General features: G+C 48.0%; 2 protein-coding genes across 3 annotated transcripts in view; both read right to left on the reverse strand.

The window, feature by feature from the left end:
* Positions 1-17,577, reverse strand: part of RCN2 (reticulocalbin 2) — an 810,887-nt gene that overhangs the window by 739,430 nt on the left and 53,880 nt on the right. The gene's annotated exons all lie outside the window — the stretch shown is intronic.
* The window catches only part of PSTPIP1 (proline-serine-threonine phosphatase interacting protein 1), a 44,083-nt gene continuing 28,658 nt past the window's right edge, over positions 2,153-17,577 (reverse strand). For both annotated transcript variants that reach the window (XM_083630672.1, XM_083630673.1), the window contains exons 6-15: positions 14,535-14,597; positions 12,713-12,811; positions 11,655-11,700; positions 11,361-11,440; positions 10,936-11,034; positions 10,234-10,330; positions 9,158-9,245; positions 7,846-7,916; positions 6,157-6,257; positions 2,153-4,002 (exon numbers count right to left, since the gene is read on the reverse strand). In XM_083630672.1, coding sequence (XP_083486798.1) covers positions 3,871-4,002; positions 6,157-6,257; positions 7,846-7,916; positions 9,158-9,245; positions 10,234-10,330; positions 10,936-11,034; positions 11,361-11,440; positions 11,655-11,700; positions 12,713-12,811; positions 14,535-14,597 — 876 coding nt within the window. In that variant the 3' untranslated portion in view covers positions 2,153-3,870. The remainder of the gene's footprint in view (positions 4,003-6,156; positions 6,258-7,845; positions 7,917-9,157; positions 9,246-10,233; positions 10,331-10,935; positions 11,035-11,360; positions 11,441-11,654; positions 11,701-12,712; positions 12,812-14,534; positions 14,598-17,577) is intronic.

Below are 17,577 nucleotides of genomic sequence, written 5' to 3' on the forward strand. Positions count from 1 at the left end.
GAGTGTTAACATTTTTAATGTCTGATTTGTGTCCGTTTATTCCCCTGCAACTGATTATATATAAACAGCAGCAAGGTATTGCTGGCACACATTATCAGATTGGAAGATGTGAAGGGATTTTTGATAATGACTTAATTGCTTGTTTTTTTCCCCAAAACACTTGGGGAATCTGTTCTCCCTGAGCCTGTAGCAATTGGTGGGTTTACACATTCAAATTAATAGATTAAGAAATACGCCCCAGCATCTGGAATGTGGAACTCCTAACAGCAATGAGTTTCAAGGAGAAGCCAGCTCTGAGCAAGTATAGATCAAAGGCAGTCCCTTTCTTGAGTGCCGCTTGGGCCCCACATTTTGCCCCCCCCCCTTGCTCAGCTTAGTATTGAATATCCTAAGCCTACAGTGGCCATTTAGTGTCACTTGCAGTGCCGAGATCTGAGGCACCTGCCATTTTCCATTCAGAGGCAACACTTTTCTCACATCTCCCAGCCCCATTGTCTGATCCCACTTCTGACTGGGAGACGGGTGAAAGATCACCACTTTCCCAAGCAGCTCCTCCACTGGCCTCTGTCTGCTCCCTGCAGCCAATTCCCCCCTTCCTGAATGCCGCTGGCTGAAGTCACCCTGAGCACAAGCCTTTTGTCATACAGCACCTCCCCTGCACACCACCCATCAAATCAAATTACAAATCCTGACAAGGGAGCCAAATGAACCAGCTTTCCTCTGGGTTCAGCTGCAAAGAAACCTTCACCAGAAGCTTTTGTTTTGACTGAAGTAGGGATTAAGCTGCACCAGTGACAGGCCTTACTTTCCAAGCTCATCAGCTAATAAACACCCATGTTATTTCAAAGGAAGTAAGCCCATTTTCATGCCCTTTTCTATTGAAAGAGCAGTAGTTGAAGTGCATGTATCTTAAAAGATTTATCCATAACTGCAAGTGAAGACAGTGGCAGACTCACCCAAGGAAGAAGAAAATAGGAGAAAGATTGACTCTTAACATTTTAATAAGGTTCTCTATAATGCCTGCTAATGGAATTCTGCGGGAAGAGGAAGAAATGTAGTCATTGGAATTTCCTGCAAAACATACCTACAAAAAGTGCTTCAGGTGTGATCTTCCACTATTGTGCAATGCCAGCAGTTATGAAGTGATCTGGACAAGGAATGTGGGGGAAGAACATTCAATATATGACCACTTGTCTAGCCCTGGGACTAGAGAGGGAGCTATGTTAGTCTGTTGCAGCAAAAGGAACAGCCTTGTGACATAGAATCATAGAATCATAGAATCATAGAATCATAGAGTTGGAAGAGACCACAAGGGCCATCGAGTCCAACCCCCTGCCAAGCAGGAAACACCATCAGAGCACTCCTGACATATGGTTGTCAAGCCTCTGCTTAAAGACCTCCAAAGAAGGAGACTCCACCACACTCCTTGGCAGCAAATTCCACTGTCGAACAGCTCTTACTGTCAGGAAGTTCTTCCTAATGTTTAGGTGGAATCTTCTTTCTTGTAGTTTGGATCCATTGCTCCGTGTCCGCTTCTCTGGAGCAGCAGAAAACAACCTTTCTCCCTCCTCTATGTGACATCCTTTTATATATTTGAACATGGCTATCATATCACCCCTTAACCTCCTCTTCTCCAGGCTAAACATCTTGAAGATTAGCCACTTCATAAGATGATTATTATTCATTGAATTTATATACCGCCCTATACCCAGGGGTCTCAGGGCGGTTCACAGAATATGCCATGATAAACTTGTCTAGGCTTAAAGGTGCCCACAAAAGTGTGTTTTCTCTGGCCAGAGGGTTATGGTTTGAGCTGTGGGGCCTGCCACTCTTAAGGCGCAGCTCCACACGTTAATCTGAAGACGGCGTTAGGGAGAAGGAAGCCCCTGTTACTCCTAACATTTCTGTTCCTCTGATTTGAGCACTTGGCTTTGTGCAGCTATCTTTGGATGGACAAGAGATAAATGTAGCTGAAAGACACATGACACATGGTTTGCATGAAGTGGATGTAGTGGTGTGGTAATTTAGCAATGGGAAATTAGGCAGCTATAGTAGTATTAGGTGGTCTTGGAACAGCAAAAAGTCTTGTCCAAACTCTCAGTCTGTAAAATGACAAGCTAAGAGAGCTTCACAGAAAATTACACCATTCTGCTCATTGCAATCTATTTTTTATTATTTTAAAACTTTTGGATATGCTGTTAAATGATATGTCTGCAATTAAATACTTTAGACTACATTTTTAAAAATATAACATTGTTAATGTTTTACTTGTAACATAACTTTCACCAGTGAAACACGGAAAATTCATTGACTTTTTTGTTTAAAACATATATTAAATTACTCTCAGTATTCACATCACTTGCCGTCTCACACAACCCTGTCAGGTTACAAGACCATTCTTGTCTCCTTCCTTTTTCATTTATTAAAGGCACCTGCTTCCTTTCTATACCTTTAGAGTCAACCCCAAAGCACAGGAGATGCTCTCCCGCCTCCCTCCCAAAGCAAGCAAACTGTGCCTCCAGAGCAAAGCTGGACTGAGTTCCCAGGTGACTTGTTTCTGCGCTCTCTCCTCGTGTAGCTCCTGCATGCGGTGCAACTGGGCGGCAAATAAATGCTGGCATAGTTTGGTGTGGATGCCTCGGAAGGGGCTCAAAAAGGCCCTTGCTCAGTCTATCCAACCCGTGAGCAAATTTGTGGAGGGCATGAGACTTCAGGGTGTGCATACATAGTTGGCTTCCACTGGGAGATGAGTACGTCAGTAGCCTTAGGACACCTGCAGGAATCTGCAAGTTGAAAGAATTTACAGGGTGGGTTTCTTTCTATCTAATGAAAGAAACGGTCTGGCGTGTCATTGCAAGAGGGGTCCCTGGAACAGGTCACGGGAGTATTTCTCAGGCCTTCCACTTGCTGCTTGCCACTTGTACAGTGGTACCTCGGCTTTCGAACATCTCCGTTGACTAACATTTTGGTTTTTGAATGCCATAAACCCGGAAGCAGATGCTTCGGAAAGTCAACATGCCACACGGCTTCTGCTGAGTGCAAGATCCTGAGGCCTAGCTGTCAGCTGTTGAGTTTTCGGTTTTCAAACATTTCAGAACTTGAACGGTCTTCCAGAATGGATTACATTCAAAAACCGAGGTACCACTGTATTCAAATTCTCAGCTGCTGGTACCCTAAACTCAAGCTGCGGCAGAAACCAGTGTTGGCACCCCAGTGGAACAACTGCAAGTGCATTTCCTCCCCCTCCAAAGGAGCTTTTGATCCCAGGCAGCTGAGAATTTGAATGATTGCTGAGTGCAGCTCCAATGACAGCTCCAATGAAAGCCTTCCTTTCCAGGGGGCAACTGCAGAGCCAGGAAAGGGCTGGTTTGATCTATGTGCTTTGGGTTCCGTCCGCTGGGGAGAAGAGGAACGACACCAGCACCAAGACATCCCTCCAGAGTGGCACTTGAAATGGCTGCGTTGCTGCCCAGTTGGGCTGCGTTGCAACAAAAGGGTCTTTTAGAGAGGTCCTCTGTGGATCCCTTATGAGGCCATCATTTTAGAAATCATAAACCTGGGGTTGCTAACCTGCGCCGCTCCCAACTCCCATCACACCCAACCAGTGGTCAGGGATGACAAAGAGTTGCAGTTCAGCAACAGCAGGAAGACTGCAAGTTACCAAAGCCTGCTAAAATAGATAGGGGTGTATCTTGTAGTTGTGCTGTTTTGTTTTTAGCAGCATGGGACACTAGGCAGCAATCTCTGTTAAATTTAAGTGTAGACCCAAAACTCTTCATTTAATGACATTCACAAAGATTATTAAAAGGCATATCTGGAGGGGGCGGGTTGGAGAAGGGAAAACCCAAACACTCCAGGTTGCTCCTCTCATCAAAGTTTTTCCAGATAAGACCCAGGCACAAATCCTTGCTTTCCGTTCTGTTCTGCAGTCCACCAGCCATCATCGCCTACTTCGATGATGGAGATGACATCACCTGCTTGGATATCCAGTTCATCCTCATTCTAGAAAAAGAGAACAAATGGAGGATTGAAGAGAGGTTTGCTCCAGCAGCAGCTGGAAGGTCCCAGGCTTCTCCATCACCATCCCAGGTAGAAGGCTAGGCCAGATCCCTTCTGCCTGACTCCCTTGTTGTTCAGGTGGAGACAGCATTTTGCTGCTGTTGGTCCATGCTTTCCCCACACCTATAGTTGGGAGTGGAGCTGCCCAGTCCCACCCAGGTGCTGCTACAGGTGCTCTGATGGGTGGGCAACCTTGCTCAGCCAGAGGCAAAAGTGGGTGGAGTAACAAGACTAAAGTTTTCCTTTGCACATTAGACAGGCTTCTGCACACACACACACACACACACACTCTCCAGACAAGCAAGGGAGGTTATCGAATATCAAGGACACATTCATGCCAGGCAAAAACATTCCAGGTTTGAAGCAGAGCTAGTGGCTGGGAAGTGGAGTGTTGCCTGGGAAGAGTTTGGAGGGCCAGGTAAAGATACCTGGAGGGCCACAATCAGTCTGTGGCCTTGAAGTGCCCACCCCGGCCCTGCATACCATAAAGGGCCAAGGAGCCCCTCCAGCCTCTTCCCCCTTTTTCAGAATGTTAATTTTAGTAACAAGCACAACCTTAAGCAAAATTAAGTGACTGACTGACCAATTAATTATAATTTAGTTGATAGATCAACACGTTTCTTTAATCAGGTGATGGCCTTCCTTTTCGTTAATGTATGCTAAACTCTATAACCTGCTTACCATGACCCAAATCAAATTGTGAACATACACAGCAGCCAAAGCTGCTCTGGGTACCAGGCGCCCAGACGGAGCTCATTGCTGACTTGTGACTTTGGCGCCCACAAAGCGTTTCCTTACCTGGAGCTCTAGCAGCTGATGGAGCTGCCATTCAACTTCCCAACATGAAGACCATCTGCAGCATTGTGGAGAACAGCAGCAGCAGCAGCAGGACCCAACAGCCCTGCGCCCAGCCACCCTGTGAGGCCAGGGGCTTGTCACTTTGCCCAGGAACCAGCTCTGATAGCAGTGGGGCTTTAGGAAATCCTACCCGCGGGCTCTTTGCCTTGGAGTGTGGAGTAAGGGATCTCGAGGTAGTTCTGCTGTGCTCCTGGGCTTCAGCTGATGTCTCCTGTCACTGATTTTTCTTCAAGGCCTACACTAGCTCCCAGTACATTTCCGAGCACAATTCAAAGTGTTGGTGCTGACCTTGAAAGCCCTAAACGCCCTCGGTTCAGTATACCTGAAGGAGCGTCTCCATCCCCATCGTTCTGCCCGGACGCTGAGGTCCAGCTCCAAGGGCCTTCTGGCGGTTCCCTCCTGTGAGAAGTGAGGTTACAGGAAACCAGGCAGAGGGCCTTCTTGGTAGTGGCGCCCGCCCTGTGGAACGCCCTCCCATCAGATATCAAGGAGATAAACAGCTATCTGACTTTTAGAAGGCATCTAAAGGCAACCCTGTATCAGGAAATTGTTAATGTCTAATGTTTTACAATTTTTTATGTGCTGTAAGCCGCCCAGAGTGGCTGGGGAAACCCAGCCAGATAAGCAGGGTATAAATAATAAAATTACTACTACTACTACTACTACTACTACTACTACTGCATGCAGAGAGATAAGAGGAAGAGCTCTCTCTGCAGCTCCCATTTCTTGGGCTAGTTTAACTGGAACTGCTTTGTGGCTTTGTGTTTAAGGATTTTCATCCTTGTTTTTGGGATCACGAAAGCGGCCTGCGAGGGAGCACGTCAGCTGTGCATGGCCTCCACTTAAAGGCAATTCATTCAATCAATCAGCCAATAAAAATAAAACCACATTTACCTCCTGGAGTTTGTGTTCAGATTGATATTGATTTTGTTTAAGCAGATTCTATGCCAGGGGTCCCCAAACTAAGGGAAGGATAAGGCCCGAGGGACTCATTTATCTGGCCCACTTCTGGGTTGGAGGAGCACCGGAAATAATGCTTGCGCATGCGCACAAGCTATTTTTGGTGCTCCTCCAACCCGGAAGTGCACCGGAAATAGCGTGTGCCCACGCATATGGGCACGTGCTCCCCCACCCTCCAGCCCTCTGGCCCGTAGTGCGATCAGCGCTGGAGACACTGTCCCGAGGTGCAGTAAGTTTGCTGACCCCTGCTCTATGCACCTGGGGGGATTTGATGCTTACCTGGGCTGTGTAATCATAGAGGACTCTGTAGTCCTCAGATGTAGAAAACTCTTCTTCTTGGGCTACGTGAATTGCTGCATAAACACCATCTGCTTTCTCAGCTGTGGGAACAAAGGGGTTAACTGCTTGGAGAGGTGAAGGATCCTGTGCAAGTGCTCAGAAAGGGAGAGAATCTGTTCTCTATACAGGCAACTCCCAGCAATGTACTGAGGCATTCCAAGGTGGCAGCTCAGCAGGTGCAATTGAACCCGTCTATCTAGATTTAGCCTTAGTAACCACATTAATTCCATGATGCATTCATAGCACAAAGAAAATATTTTGGCCTCAGCAATTGTTTTCAAGTACCGGTGCTGTTTTGAAACCTCAAAGAATGGGATCATTTTTTTAAAGGGATTTTATTGTTTATTATGAGTATTTATTAACCACCAGCTCATTAAAAGACTACCATGGCAGTATACAATAAAATCATTAAAATATCATAAAATTATACAGAACAAACTAGCAACACCAAATCAGATTAATTCTCTGGGGTGGATAACTATTAGAGATCATTGATTTCTATCCTCCCAAAAGGCAACAAACACTATACAAAAAGTGTAAAACAAAAGCAATTGCATCTCACAGCTACTTTTTTCACAGTTGCCAATAACTGTATTTCAGCCATCAAAAGTCTGTGTGAACAGAAGTTTTTTAAAATTCCTCCAGACATGAGTGAGAGAGACGCACATCTGCAGGGAGGGCATTCCATCAATATCAATATTTGCACCAGCTGATATTGGGGGAGGTGCTCTTTGGTCTCAGAGCATGGAGGGCTTCAAGGATGCCTGAGCGGCAGCAACTGGGAAGGGAAGGCCCTAAGTGTGGCAGCACCTCATCTTTGGAACTCCCTGCCTATTGAAATCAAGCAGGCGCCTTCACTGGACTCATTAATTTTGGCACCGGATAAAAATATTCTTGCTTAGACAAGGCCACACATGCTTAGAAAGTTGAGGTAATCTTAATATGCATGTTAACTTTGAGGGGTTTCTTTTACATTCAAGTGGTGTATGAATCTTATGAACTAACTAAATACACAGTTTATCGTTGTCATCATCACCACACTGCACTGAGCAGCAGGAGGAGGCAGCCAGGCAGCTTTGCACAACGCCTCTTCTGTGCCAGACCCAAACTCAGGTAATCTTTGTTTCTCCGGGCTCCTCCTGCCTGCTCCTGCTTCTTCCAGGGCTGGTATGACCTGAGGTTTCACTTCCTTTGCAAGACAGAGTCCTGACAGCATTGCTGCAATAGCTGCACCCTGTGCACCAGGCCTCCCCATGTGGCCCACAAGCATGTTTTGGCCAAGTCACGCCCAGCGTCCCACCAGGGGGACCCAAGGGCCTTTGCAGGCACAGCTGCAAAGGGGCGCCAGGTTTTGCCAGGGGCAATAATCAGCTGGTTTCCAGGGACTGCATAGGCGAACAGCAGCCCCTCCCTTCCCCTGCTGGGCCCCCCTTTCTCCATCAAGTGCTCTTGGGGGAATGGGGAAAAACACCCATCTGTTGCAAGCTTTGAGTCCCTTTAAACAGATTAACACAGCAATGCCCAAAAGAGTGAAGGGGGTGGATTTGTGTTTAATCCTGAGAAGGTGCCAATGGCCCTTTTAAAATGTGGGCTCGCTTCCTAAAAAGAACATCAGTTGAACAAACATACCAGCTGGTGGAGCTGTGGGAACAATACTGTCGGAGGTGTTTCGATTGTTTCCGTGGAGCAATCCAGAGAATCTGTGGAGCCATAAGAACCCAGGATGAGCTTCAGAGCAAGAGGCATTCTCAGCCCCCTGCTTTCTTATTTATCATGGCTCCTGCGCTCATGGCCAGCGTTGAGGGTCACCCTCAGTGGGCCCCTGCCAGCGCCCAGACCCCATCAGGGCCCCCACAGAGGACTTCCATAGCCTCCTGGCCATGTCCCCCTCTTAGGAACGTGAGAGGAGCCCTGCTAGATCAGACCCAAGGCCTGCCTGCTTCACCAGGTGCCTCTGGGAAGCAGGACAAAAGGGCAACAGGCCTCTCCTGCTGCAACTGCTGTGCAGGGGTAGACTGCCCCTGAACATGGTGGCTCCATGTTGCCGTCCTGGTTAGTATCAATGGGCAGCCCCATCCTCCATGAAATACATCAACGCTTCTCGAAGCCAGAATGCAGTGCTTGAAGGGGCAATGAATCCCACAGGCTAACTCTTGCCCCCGCCTCCCCCTTGCTGCCTGGACACCTGACCTCCCCAAGTGTGCAAGCAGTGGCAAAAGTCAGTCCCCTTGCCCTTTCCTGCTGGGTGGATTGGGCCCAGAGTCGGAAGGAAAGCCCATGGCCAGCCATCAAGATGGCACAGTGTCATCGCGCAGGCCTGGAGAGACAGTTCATGCGACACCCGAGATCACTGGTTCAAGAGAGCTGTGTTCATTGGTATTTCAGAGGAACTGAGCTGCAACTTTCCCTGCAGCCGGGGGGGGGGGGATGCTGATCCCTCTGGTCTCACGTCTGTTTTGAGGTTATTTATTACATATATGGCAACGCAGTCGCGTGGGTGGCAAACTCCTTCCCAACTCCTTCCCTTTCTTATTTATTTAATAAAATTTATAGACTCTTTGATTGCAGAAGGACCTCAAGGTGATTTACAAAAGAAATATGATTTTATTTGGCAGCTTCTCGGTCTCTTAAATTGCTGTGTTTTCGTACCCAATTTTAATAATAGAATAATCATATCTGTTTTATTCCCTCCTGACTTTTTCTTTTTCTTTTGACTTTAACAAAAGCTCTGTGTGTCGATTATTTTGTTATTCAATTTTATTTTATTTTTTAAAGATAGCAGAGATGTCCTAACTCACAGAGGGGAGCCTGGTGACTGCATATTCCTCAAACCCCCCCCCCAAAAAAAAAACAGATGGCTCTGCACCTGTGCAGAGAAAGCTTCCCCAAAGTCTCTTGGGAGAGTCCCCCATATTCAAGTTGCCCAATGGGCCTGTGTTACCTCTTCATCATCCCACATGTCGGGACGGGGCTGCTGCAGGTTTTAGCCGTCAGGACTCGGTCGTAGTAGTTTTCGTAGCCAATGGCAGCTGCATTGGAGAAGGGGTGGAAGGCATGGGAAAAACCAGCTCAGCATCGTTGTACCATTCCCCCCCCCCCCTACCGCATGGTCATTCTCTCCTCTGAAGCTCACATTTAAAACCTTTCACAATATTTTAAGAACGGCACGTTTCTAATGGTCTGGCAGGGGAATGCTACTGGTGATGGCTTGGGAGTGGAATGGGAAGCAAAGGATCTTCGGGACATTCCCCTTTGAAGAGGGCATGAGGGGGGGCAGGGGGGCGGAAAAGCCCCAAGGGCCAGATAGGAAGTTCCCCATTCCTGCTGCAGCAGAATGTGGAATCCAAACAAAACACATTCAAATTCCACAAAAAGGGATCTCAGCTAAGTATGTGAACTTCCTGGCAGTGTGGGCCATTCAAGAGTGGAAGAGGCTGCTTAGGAAAGATGGTGGACTCTCCTTTCTTAGAAGCTCATAAGCAGTGTTAGAAATTCAGGTCTATAAGCTCGGTGTCAAATGGCTCCTTAAACCAAGGTTACAGTTGCCAAAACGGAATGCCTAGTTGCCATCCCCACCCCCCAGAATACAACTTTTTGGTTTCTGAAATTCATTCCGATCGTGTGGATAAAATATAATGGATATAATTTTACAGGTTGTGGTACTGGTGTGTGAAAGCAGTCTAGATCCAAGGACCCCAGGGAGGCCCCTCCAGATGGTGGAGGCCACCGGAGCCATTCTAGCCCCCGGGGAATCTTCATTTGGTCGCAAGGGGATGAGAGCCAGGGGCAACGGGTGCCTGGTGAATTTTGAACGCTGCTATAAGCAGAGGCTGGATGGTCACCCCCTACAAGCAATGCTGCTGCTGCAGAAAGTCTCCTGCAGCAGCCGGGGGCTGGACTAGCTGCCTGGGAAGGGCCTTCCAGTCGCCCTTATTCCCACCCCTCCTTTCTGGAGTTCAGAGGTGACAATCAGACAACCAAAAACGCTAAATAAAAAAGTTCCCTCAGCTGGGTTACCTGGTGGCTCCATCCCAGTCATCTTATTCTGAACGAAGTGATTCATATCCGAGTCTATGTTGCAGTTCTCCAGGCTCACGCGGACCTCTTCATACAGCTGGGAGAGCGAGAAAGGAAAGACATGGGTTGGCTCCTGATCAGCACATTTTATGAACCAAAAACTTTTGCTTCTTTTGACACCAGTCATCTTAGTTCCTTCCTTGAAAATGGGTTTTTCTGAGGCTAAGATTCTAAGACTGTGGGCAGAGCCTGTTGCAGCCTTAATTCAGATGAGGCTACTGAGCACCTTCAGATGCTTCATAAATAAATAGAACAAAAACATGTTTTTTAGGAGTTAAGTTGCGGTTGAAAGTGTTGCGCTCTTCATCAATGCTCTGGGCCATTTTGTTGTTTAATGGTTACTAGGAATCCCTTGGATCTCTTCTGAGTTTCTGGGATTCCCTTCCACTTTAGCCTCAGTTTTATTTATTTCCTTTCTATCCCACCTTCTTCCCTCCAAGGAGCTCAAGGTGGTGGTAGATAGCCCTCCTCCCCCACCACTGGATCCTCACAGCAACAACCCAGTAAGGTAGGTCAAGCTGAGAGCTGGCCCAAGTGGAGAGCTTCCAGGGGAGAGCTTCATGGCAAAGGGGGGCAGGATTCCAACCCTGGCCTCCCTGGCCTTCTAACCACTACACCACCGCTGGCGTGCATTTCCCTTACCTCATCGTCCTTCACGCACTGCATGGAGAGCTGGTTGCAATGGACCCACAGGGAATTCCGGAGAATGGTGATTCGGTCGCATTCCTGGAGCTGGAAGGCCTATATCCATGAAGGACAAAGGGGGGTTCCGTTGGCTCCATGGTGTTCTGCGTCAGGGCCGCCGTCCAAAGGTGGCAGCTTGGGCATTTGGCAAGGGGCCACACTCAGGAGGGGAGCCACGGCTAGGGGTCCCCGGGACCTGCTGCAGCAAGGTGGTGCAGACTCACGGAAGGGCTTTGCAAAACCTGGACCTGACCCCATTCCAACATGGCATGCAGAAGTCCCACATGTCAACACGGAGAATGCATAGGCGTCAGTGGACCACGAAATCTGCGGCTCATATTGAGCCGTGGATACAAAGTGCTTTCCAAATGCAAACCTCTTACCTCGCAAGTGCTGATATGCTCCTGCTCCCAGGCAGTCCGGGCCTGATCCAGCAATTCTATGTTCTGCTTGTACACTCTTTCTGCAGCAGCAGAAAAACAAATGAGAGGTGTTCACCAATGAGGTACAAGTCTCTCTTTGTGTAGCCCCATCCCATGATTAGGAATCCTCCAGGACAAAATACTCAGGACTTAAAAGAACAGGAAGACCCTCCTGGATGGCTGGGTTGCCAGGACCTGTGCCTGCCCCAGCAGTGTGGGGCACATGTGACCTACTGTAGGTTTTCTGGACAGTACCTGCTTCATTTGCTGCCTCTTTGCACTGCCTTGCTTTGGTCTGACTCTGAAATATAAAAAGAGAAGACTGTCATGGCTCTGCAGAAGAAAGAGAAGGGATGCTAATTATTGTAAATACTGGATACCCTTGCCAACACAAGAAGAGCCAAAATGGCCTCTCTAGTCCTGTTCTCACAATGTCCAACCAAATACCCAGACGGAAAACCCACAAGCAGGACTCAAGCACAAGAGCAATCCGCTCTCCACCTGCGCTTTCCAGAAACTAGTATTCAGAAGCATTGCTGCCTCCAACTGTGGAGCCAGAGCAGAGCCCACCCCCCCCCGGCTCCCAGCCACTGACTCCTCCATCGAGGTTGCTGGACATCCCTGCCCATTTGGCCAAGGCTGGCCCAGGAATTCCTCTGCAGCTGGCATTTCTCCCTTCACATCCCAAATAATCCAAATCCTGCCATTTATTAATTTCTAGGGTTTGGAGGCTTCCCCCCAAATCTATAACAATATACAACATATACAGAGTACATATATCAGAGTTACAGCTCAAATCACCTCCAAACCCCACCCAGCCACCCTCAGTAGTTACCAAAATTTTTTCCCATTAGCACAGTATACAACACTATCAAAAGCCAGCCCATACAAGGAATAAATATACCATCTTTAGCATACAAGCCAACTGACTAAAATAGCCAACCCAATCTGCACTGAACAGGAACAGACTTATTCTTTTTGTGTTAGCGAATTCAATAAAAGGGTACCAGATAAATACAAATGGGTCATTTTCCTGTTGACCACGCACACAAGTTTCTAACAAAGCAATCCTTGGGAACTGTGAATTTTGAAGGATAGCTGTGTTTCAGTTTGCATTAAAATACAGGCCAACCCAAATTTCTCCTCCACCTCTAGCTAAGGGAGAAATGACACCCTAGTTTTTCATCAGCTGAGTCAAATGGGACAACCCAGGAACCAGGGAACCAGGGAGACCACCACAGCGAGAAGCAGGTGTTTGCTGGAGGCCCAACGCCCAGCTGCTCCCTTGAAAGACCACTGAGATTCTAGGATACCTTTTCTGTTTGCTTTGGGTTGCCCACGGCACTTATCCTCTCCAAGGTCTGTTCAGCCTCATCGGTGTCTTTGCACTTCTGCTCATAAGACTTCTTTGACTGCAGGCAAAGATATAAATACCGTCGATGTGTTGTGAACCACCTTGAGATCAATGGGTATAGGGCAGTATAAATTTAATAAATAAAATGAATAAAAAATAAGTAAATGAGATTGGGTGGGACGCGGGTGGCGCTGTGGGTAAAACCTCAGCGCCTAGGACTTGCCGATCGCATGGTCGGTGGTTCGAATCCCCGCGGCGGGGTGAGCTCCCATCGTTCGGTCCCAGCTCCTGCCCACCTAGCAGTTCGAAAGCACCCCCAAGTGCAAGTAGATAAATAGGTACCGCTTTCTAGCAGGAAGGTAAGTGGCGTTGCCGTGTGCAGCGCTGGTGACGGCTCGCCAGAGCAGCTTCGTCACGCTGGCCACGTGACCCGGAAGTGTCTCCGGACAGCGCTGGCCCCCGACCTCTTAAGTGAGATGGGCGCACAACCCTAGAGTCGGACACGACTGGCCCATACGGGCAGGGGTACCTTTACCTTTACCTTTAAATGAGATTGGAGGAGAGGGAGGGAGGGAGGGAGGGAGCTGGCGGCACGACAGCAGGGAATCCCCAGAAGCTGAAGGCCCTTCTTAGGATAGTGTCCTAGGCTAGTCCTACTCGGAATGGACTCACTGACGAACTTGGGCTCATTAATTCCTAGGGACATTAAAATGCATTGCATTTAAAGCCTGCACTGCGGGGGTTGGACTAGATGACCCTTGGGAATCCCTACGAATGTAGGATTCACTGTGATACCGCTTTAGAGTTATGGCTTCCCCAGCGGCAGAGCATATGCTCGCGCTGCCCAGGGCGGGTGCACTCCTGAGGGGGGTGGGGCGCAAAGGGTGCCCTCCCAGGCGCGGGGTAGCCACTGGGGTGCGCCCAGCGGCCGGGGGGGGGGGGAGCAAGTCGCCAATGGCAGACATTCGGTGCACCGCCTGCCCGTGACTGCCAAATGTCACCCCCCCTCAGTGAAAACACCCGGGGGGTCCGCCCCCGCCACACACCCCTTCCTGTGCCCTCGGCTTCCCCCGAAAGGATTATGAGAAGTGTAGTTTGTTAAGAGAGCTAAGAGTTGTAGGGAGACCCCTCGTGCCCTCACAGAGCTATCATTCACAGTGCAGTCTAACAGTCAATCCCTCTTCAGCACACTGAACAAACTACAGCTCCCAGAATTCTTTGCAAGGAGCTAGACCTCTTTAAAGGGGTATAATAGTGCTTTGAATGCATAGGGTGAATGTGGCCCAAGTGCTACTCAGATAAGAACCTAAGTTAGTCCTGTCTATTAACTTCAATGGGTCTACTCTGAGTAGCACCCTAAAAATCTACGCACCTCAATGGATCATACCAAGGTCAAAGGTGGATTCTGGACAGGGTGGCCGGTGTCTCTGCACGGGGCATCAACAGGGCACCGCAGCTATAATGCGGTGCAATGAGCAGAATGGAAGGAGGGAGGCACAGGGTTGCCACATTTTGGGCTCACTCAGGGCACCACTGGAATTTTAAAGTCTGCCACTGCCAAGGGCCTCTTTCCCATGGTGGCCAACCAAGTGCCTCTGGGAATCCCACAATCCCATGTTTGGAGGGCAACTCTCTCCCTCAGAGGAGACCCACCGGCAAGAAGGGACTTCAGTCACTCATGCCTAGGAGAGCTCCATGGTAAGGGGCCCCATCCTCAGCATGATTAAAGCAATGATTTAGGCTGTGGTGAAATACGTGTGCTCTTTAAGCTCATTTCTTACCTCCATGGTCTTCTTGTACATTGAGAGCTTGTTCTTGTGCACTCGCTCCATTGTACTTTCATACTGCAGGAAACACAGAAGATTTACAACTCTTGTCCCCCAGCAAAAGAGCTTTTAAGCTGGGGCTGCCCTACATCTGGAATTTCCTGGATAGAACTGGGATTCGGGGCAGAAATTGCTGAAATGTCCAGGAAAATCCAGATGTATGCAACCCATGTTGGAGGTCTATATTTTGACAAATTTCCTTTAAAATAGCTTAACAACTTTGTCTGCCCTCTCCCATAAAAAAAACCTTTGGATTTTCCCTTTTTGAAACTGGGCAACCCAATTTTAAGCTCTCTGCCTTGCTTGGATTAAATTTGTGTGATTTCAACAAGCCTGCCTTCAACCGTGCAGAGCTGAAATAGTGCAAATTAAAGACACATCAGATGCAATCTTGCTGCATTCACACAATTCCAGACGACTGGTGAACCTTGGAACACCACCTCAAACAGACAAAACCCCTGTGCACACCTCAAAACAGAACACAGGCAAAAAAAGCAGGCAGCACCCGACCCACCACCAAACAAGTAAAAAGCCAAAGCATGAAAAGTAAACATTTGGGAGGAAGCCTTGAAGGTGTCTTGTCTCCCTTTGGGGATCTGACTGACACAGCGCTTCTCCTTGTGCTCTGGCTGTCTCTTTGTCAGTAGAGCCAATAGGGCAACATCCTCAGAAAGCCCTTCTCCACAGTTAAACCCAGCGGCACTTATCACCTCCATTCAGGAAAAGCAGAGAGTTAGGATACAGCCTGTCTGTCAATCACATCCAATATATTAATGTCTCTCAAACATCAGAGAACCATTTACAGGGACGCTGTCCCTAAGTTATTGGGCGAAGTTAAGTCCCTTCGTACTCTGATCTGCAGCCTGGAGGGACCTGGTCAGAATTCACAAACTGGAGAAATGGCAGCACGTCTTTGAAAAGAAGCCCCTCAATATCTGATGCAAGTTAGGCTTCATGGAAGGTCAAAGTGCACACGATGGACAGTTTTTCTTTCTTTCTTTCTTTCTTTCTTTCTTTCTTCTCCCTAAAGTTTTCTTTTAAAATGAAAAATAGCCAAGGAAAGCTGGAATTGGAAGGCACGGAGTGTTGGGAGAGGGGATTGTTTAACCATTTCCCTCCCTGTAGTTCCCCCCAAATTTCCTCACCAGATCTCTTCCTTCTGAATGAGAAAAGCAGCTTAGAGAGGAATGTAAGAAACCAAAGGGAAACAGGAAGGGGGAAGACCAGGTTGTTCTGCCTGTTTTCTCTACTTCTGATTACAGCCTCCTTCAGCTTTTTAATTTGGAAGAAAGAGCTACAATTCCCAGCATCCTTAAACTACAGTTCCCAGGATTCTTTGGGTGAAGTCACATGCTTTAAATGTAAACGCTGAACGTCTTCAAATGTATGGGGTGGATCTGCCCTTCCAAGAATCACAGCAGTGCCTGTCATGTGAAGTTTGGCTCTCAGTCTGACTGAAAGCACAAGAGACAAACTGATTTCACTGGGATTGAGCTGCAACAATTTTAGGTGCATCAGGCCCTGCAGGGTTCTTGTTTTGTTTAAAAAGTATATTTTTCTTTGTTTTCAGAGGATGCATTGCCTGGGCTGATTTAGCCTTTTAAATAATACAGGTGCATCAATAGGAGTATAGCATCTAGATCAAGGGAAGTAATAGTGCCACTGTATTCTGCTCTGGTCAGACCTCACCTGGAGTACTGTGTCCAGTTCTGGGCACCACAGTTCAAGAAGGACACTGACAAACTGGAACGTGTCCAGAAGAGGGCAACCAAAATTACTAGGGCTCACCCTAGTAATAGGGTTGTCAAATTTGCAGATGACACAACCGTGATTGGGCTCATCCCTGAAAGGGAGGGTGAAACGGATTATAGAGATGAGGTGGAGCGGCTGACAGAGTGGTGCAGAGCTAACAACTTGCTCATAAATACAAGGAAGACAAAGGAGCTTGTGGTGGACTTCAGGAGACAGAAGAACAACATCCAGCCACTTTTGATTGATGGGGTCTGTGTGGAGAGGGTAACAACGTTCAGATTTTTGGGGATTGAATTACAAGAGGATCTGTCCTGGAGTGTCAACACAAGGGGGCTTGTGAAGAAGGCGCAGCAGAGACTGTACTTTTTGAGAATTCTAAGGAAAAACCATCTTCCGCAGAAACTGCTGCTTGCCTTCTATCACTGTGCCATTGAGAGCGTGCTCACTTATGGCTTATGTGTGTGGTACGGAAGCTGTACTACCCAGGACAGGATGGGGTTGTGCAGAGTTGTTAAGGCAGCAGAGAGCATTGTTGGCTGCCCACCCTCCACCTTAGAGCAGATTTATGCCACAAGGTGCCATAGGAAGGCACTGGACATAGTAAAAGATCCATCGCATCCTGGTCACTGTCTCTTTGAGCTCCTGCCGTCGGGACGGAGATACAGGACGAAGACAAGAACGAGCCGTCTTAAGAACAGCTTCTTCTCCAGAGCGATCTCGGCCCTGAATGGGAAGCCTGGACTTTGAAAGTCATCTAATCTTCCTTGCTGTACTATACTGTATTGTTTTAATTAGTGTTTTTATGGAGCAGTCAAGTAATTTCGTTGTCCCTGAGAGGGGGCAATGACAATAAAGATATTATATATATATTATAAAATGGTCAAAGGCCTGGAAACGATGCCTTATGAGGAACGGCTAAGGGAGCTGGGCATGTTTAGCCTGGAGAAGAGGAGGTTAAGGGGTGATATGATAGCCATGTTCAAATATATAAAAGGATGTCACATAGAGGAGGGAGAAAGGTTGTTTTCTGCTGCTCCAGAGAAGCGGACACGGAGCAATGGATCCAAACTACAAGAAAGAAGATTCCACCTAAACATTAGGAAGAACTTCCTGACAGTAAGAGCTGTTCGACAGTGGAATTTGCTGCCAAGGAGTGTGGTGGAGTCTCCTTCTTTGGAGGTCTTTAAGCAGAGGCTTGACAACCATGTCAGGAGTGCTCTGATGGTGTTTCCTGCTTGGCAGGGGG

This window comes from Podarcis filfolensis (genome assembly GCF_964270895.1).
Source record: "Podarcis filfolensis genome assembly, chromosome: 9".
Lineage (NCBI taxonomy): Eukaryota > Metazoa > Chordata > Lepidosauria > Squamata > Lacertidae > Podarcis > Podarcis filfolensis.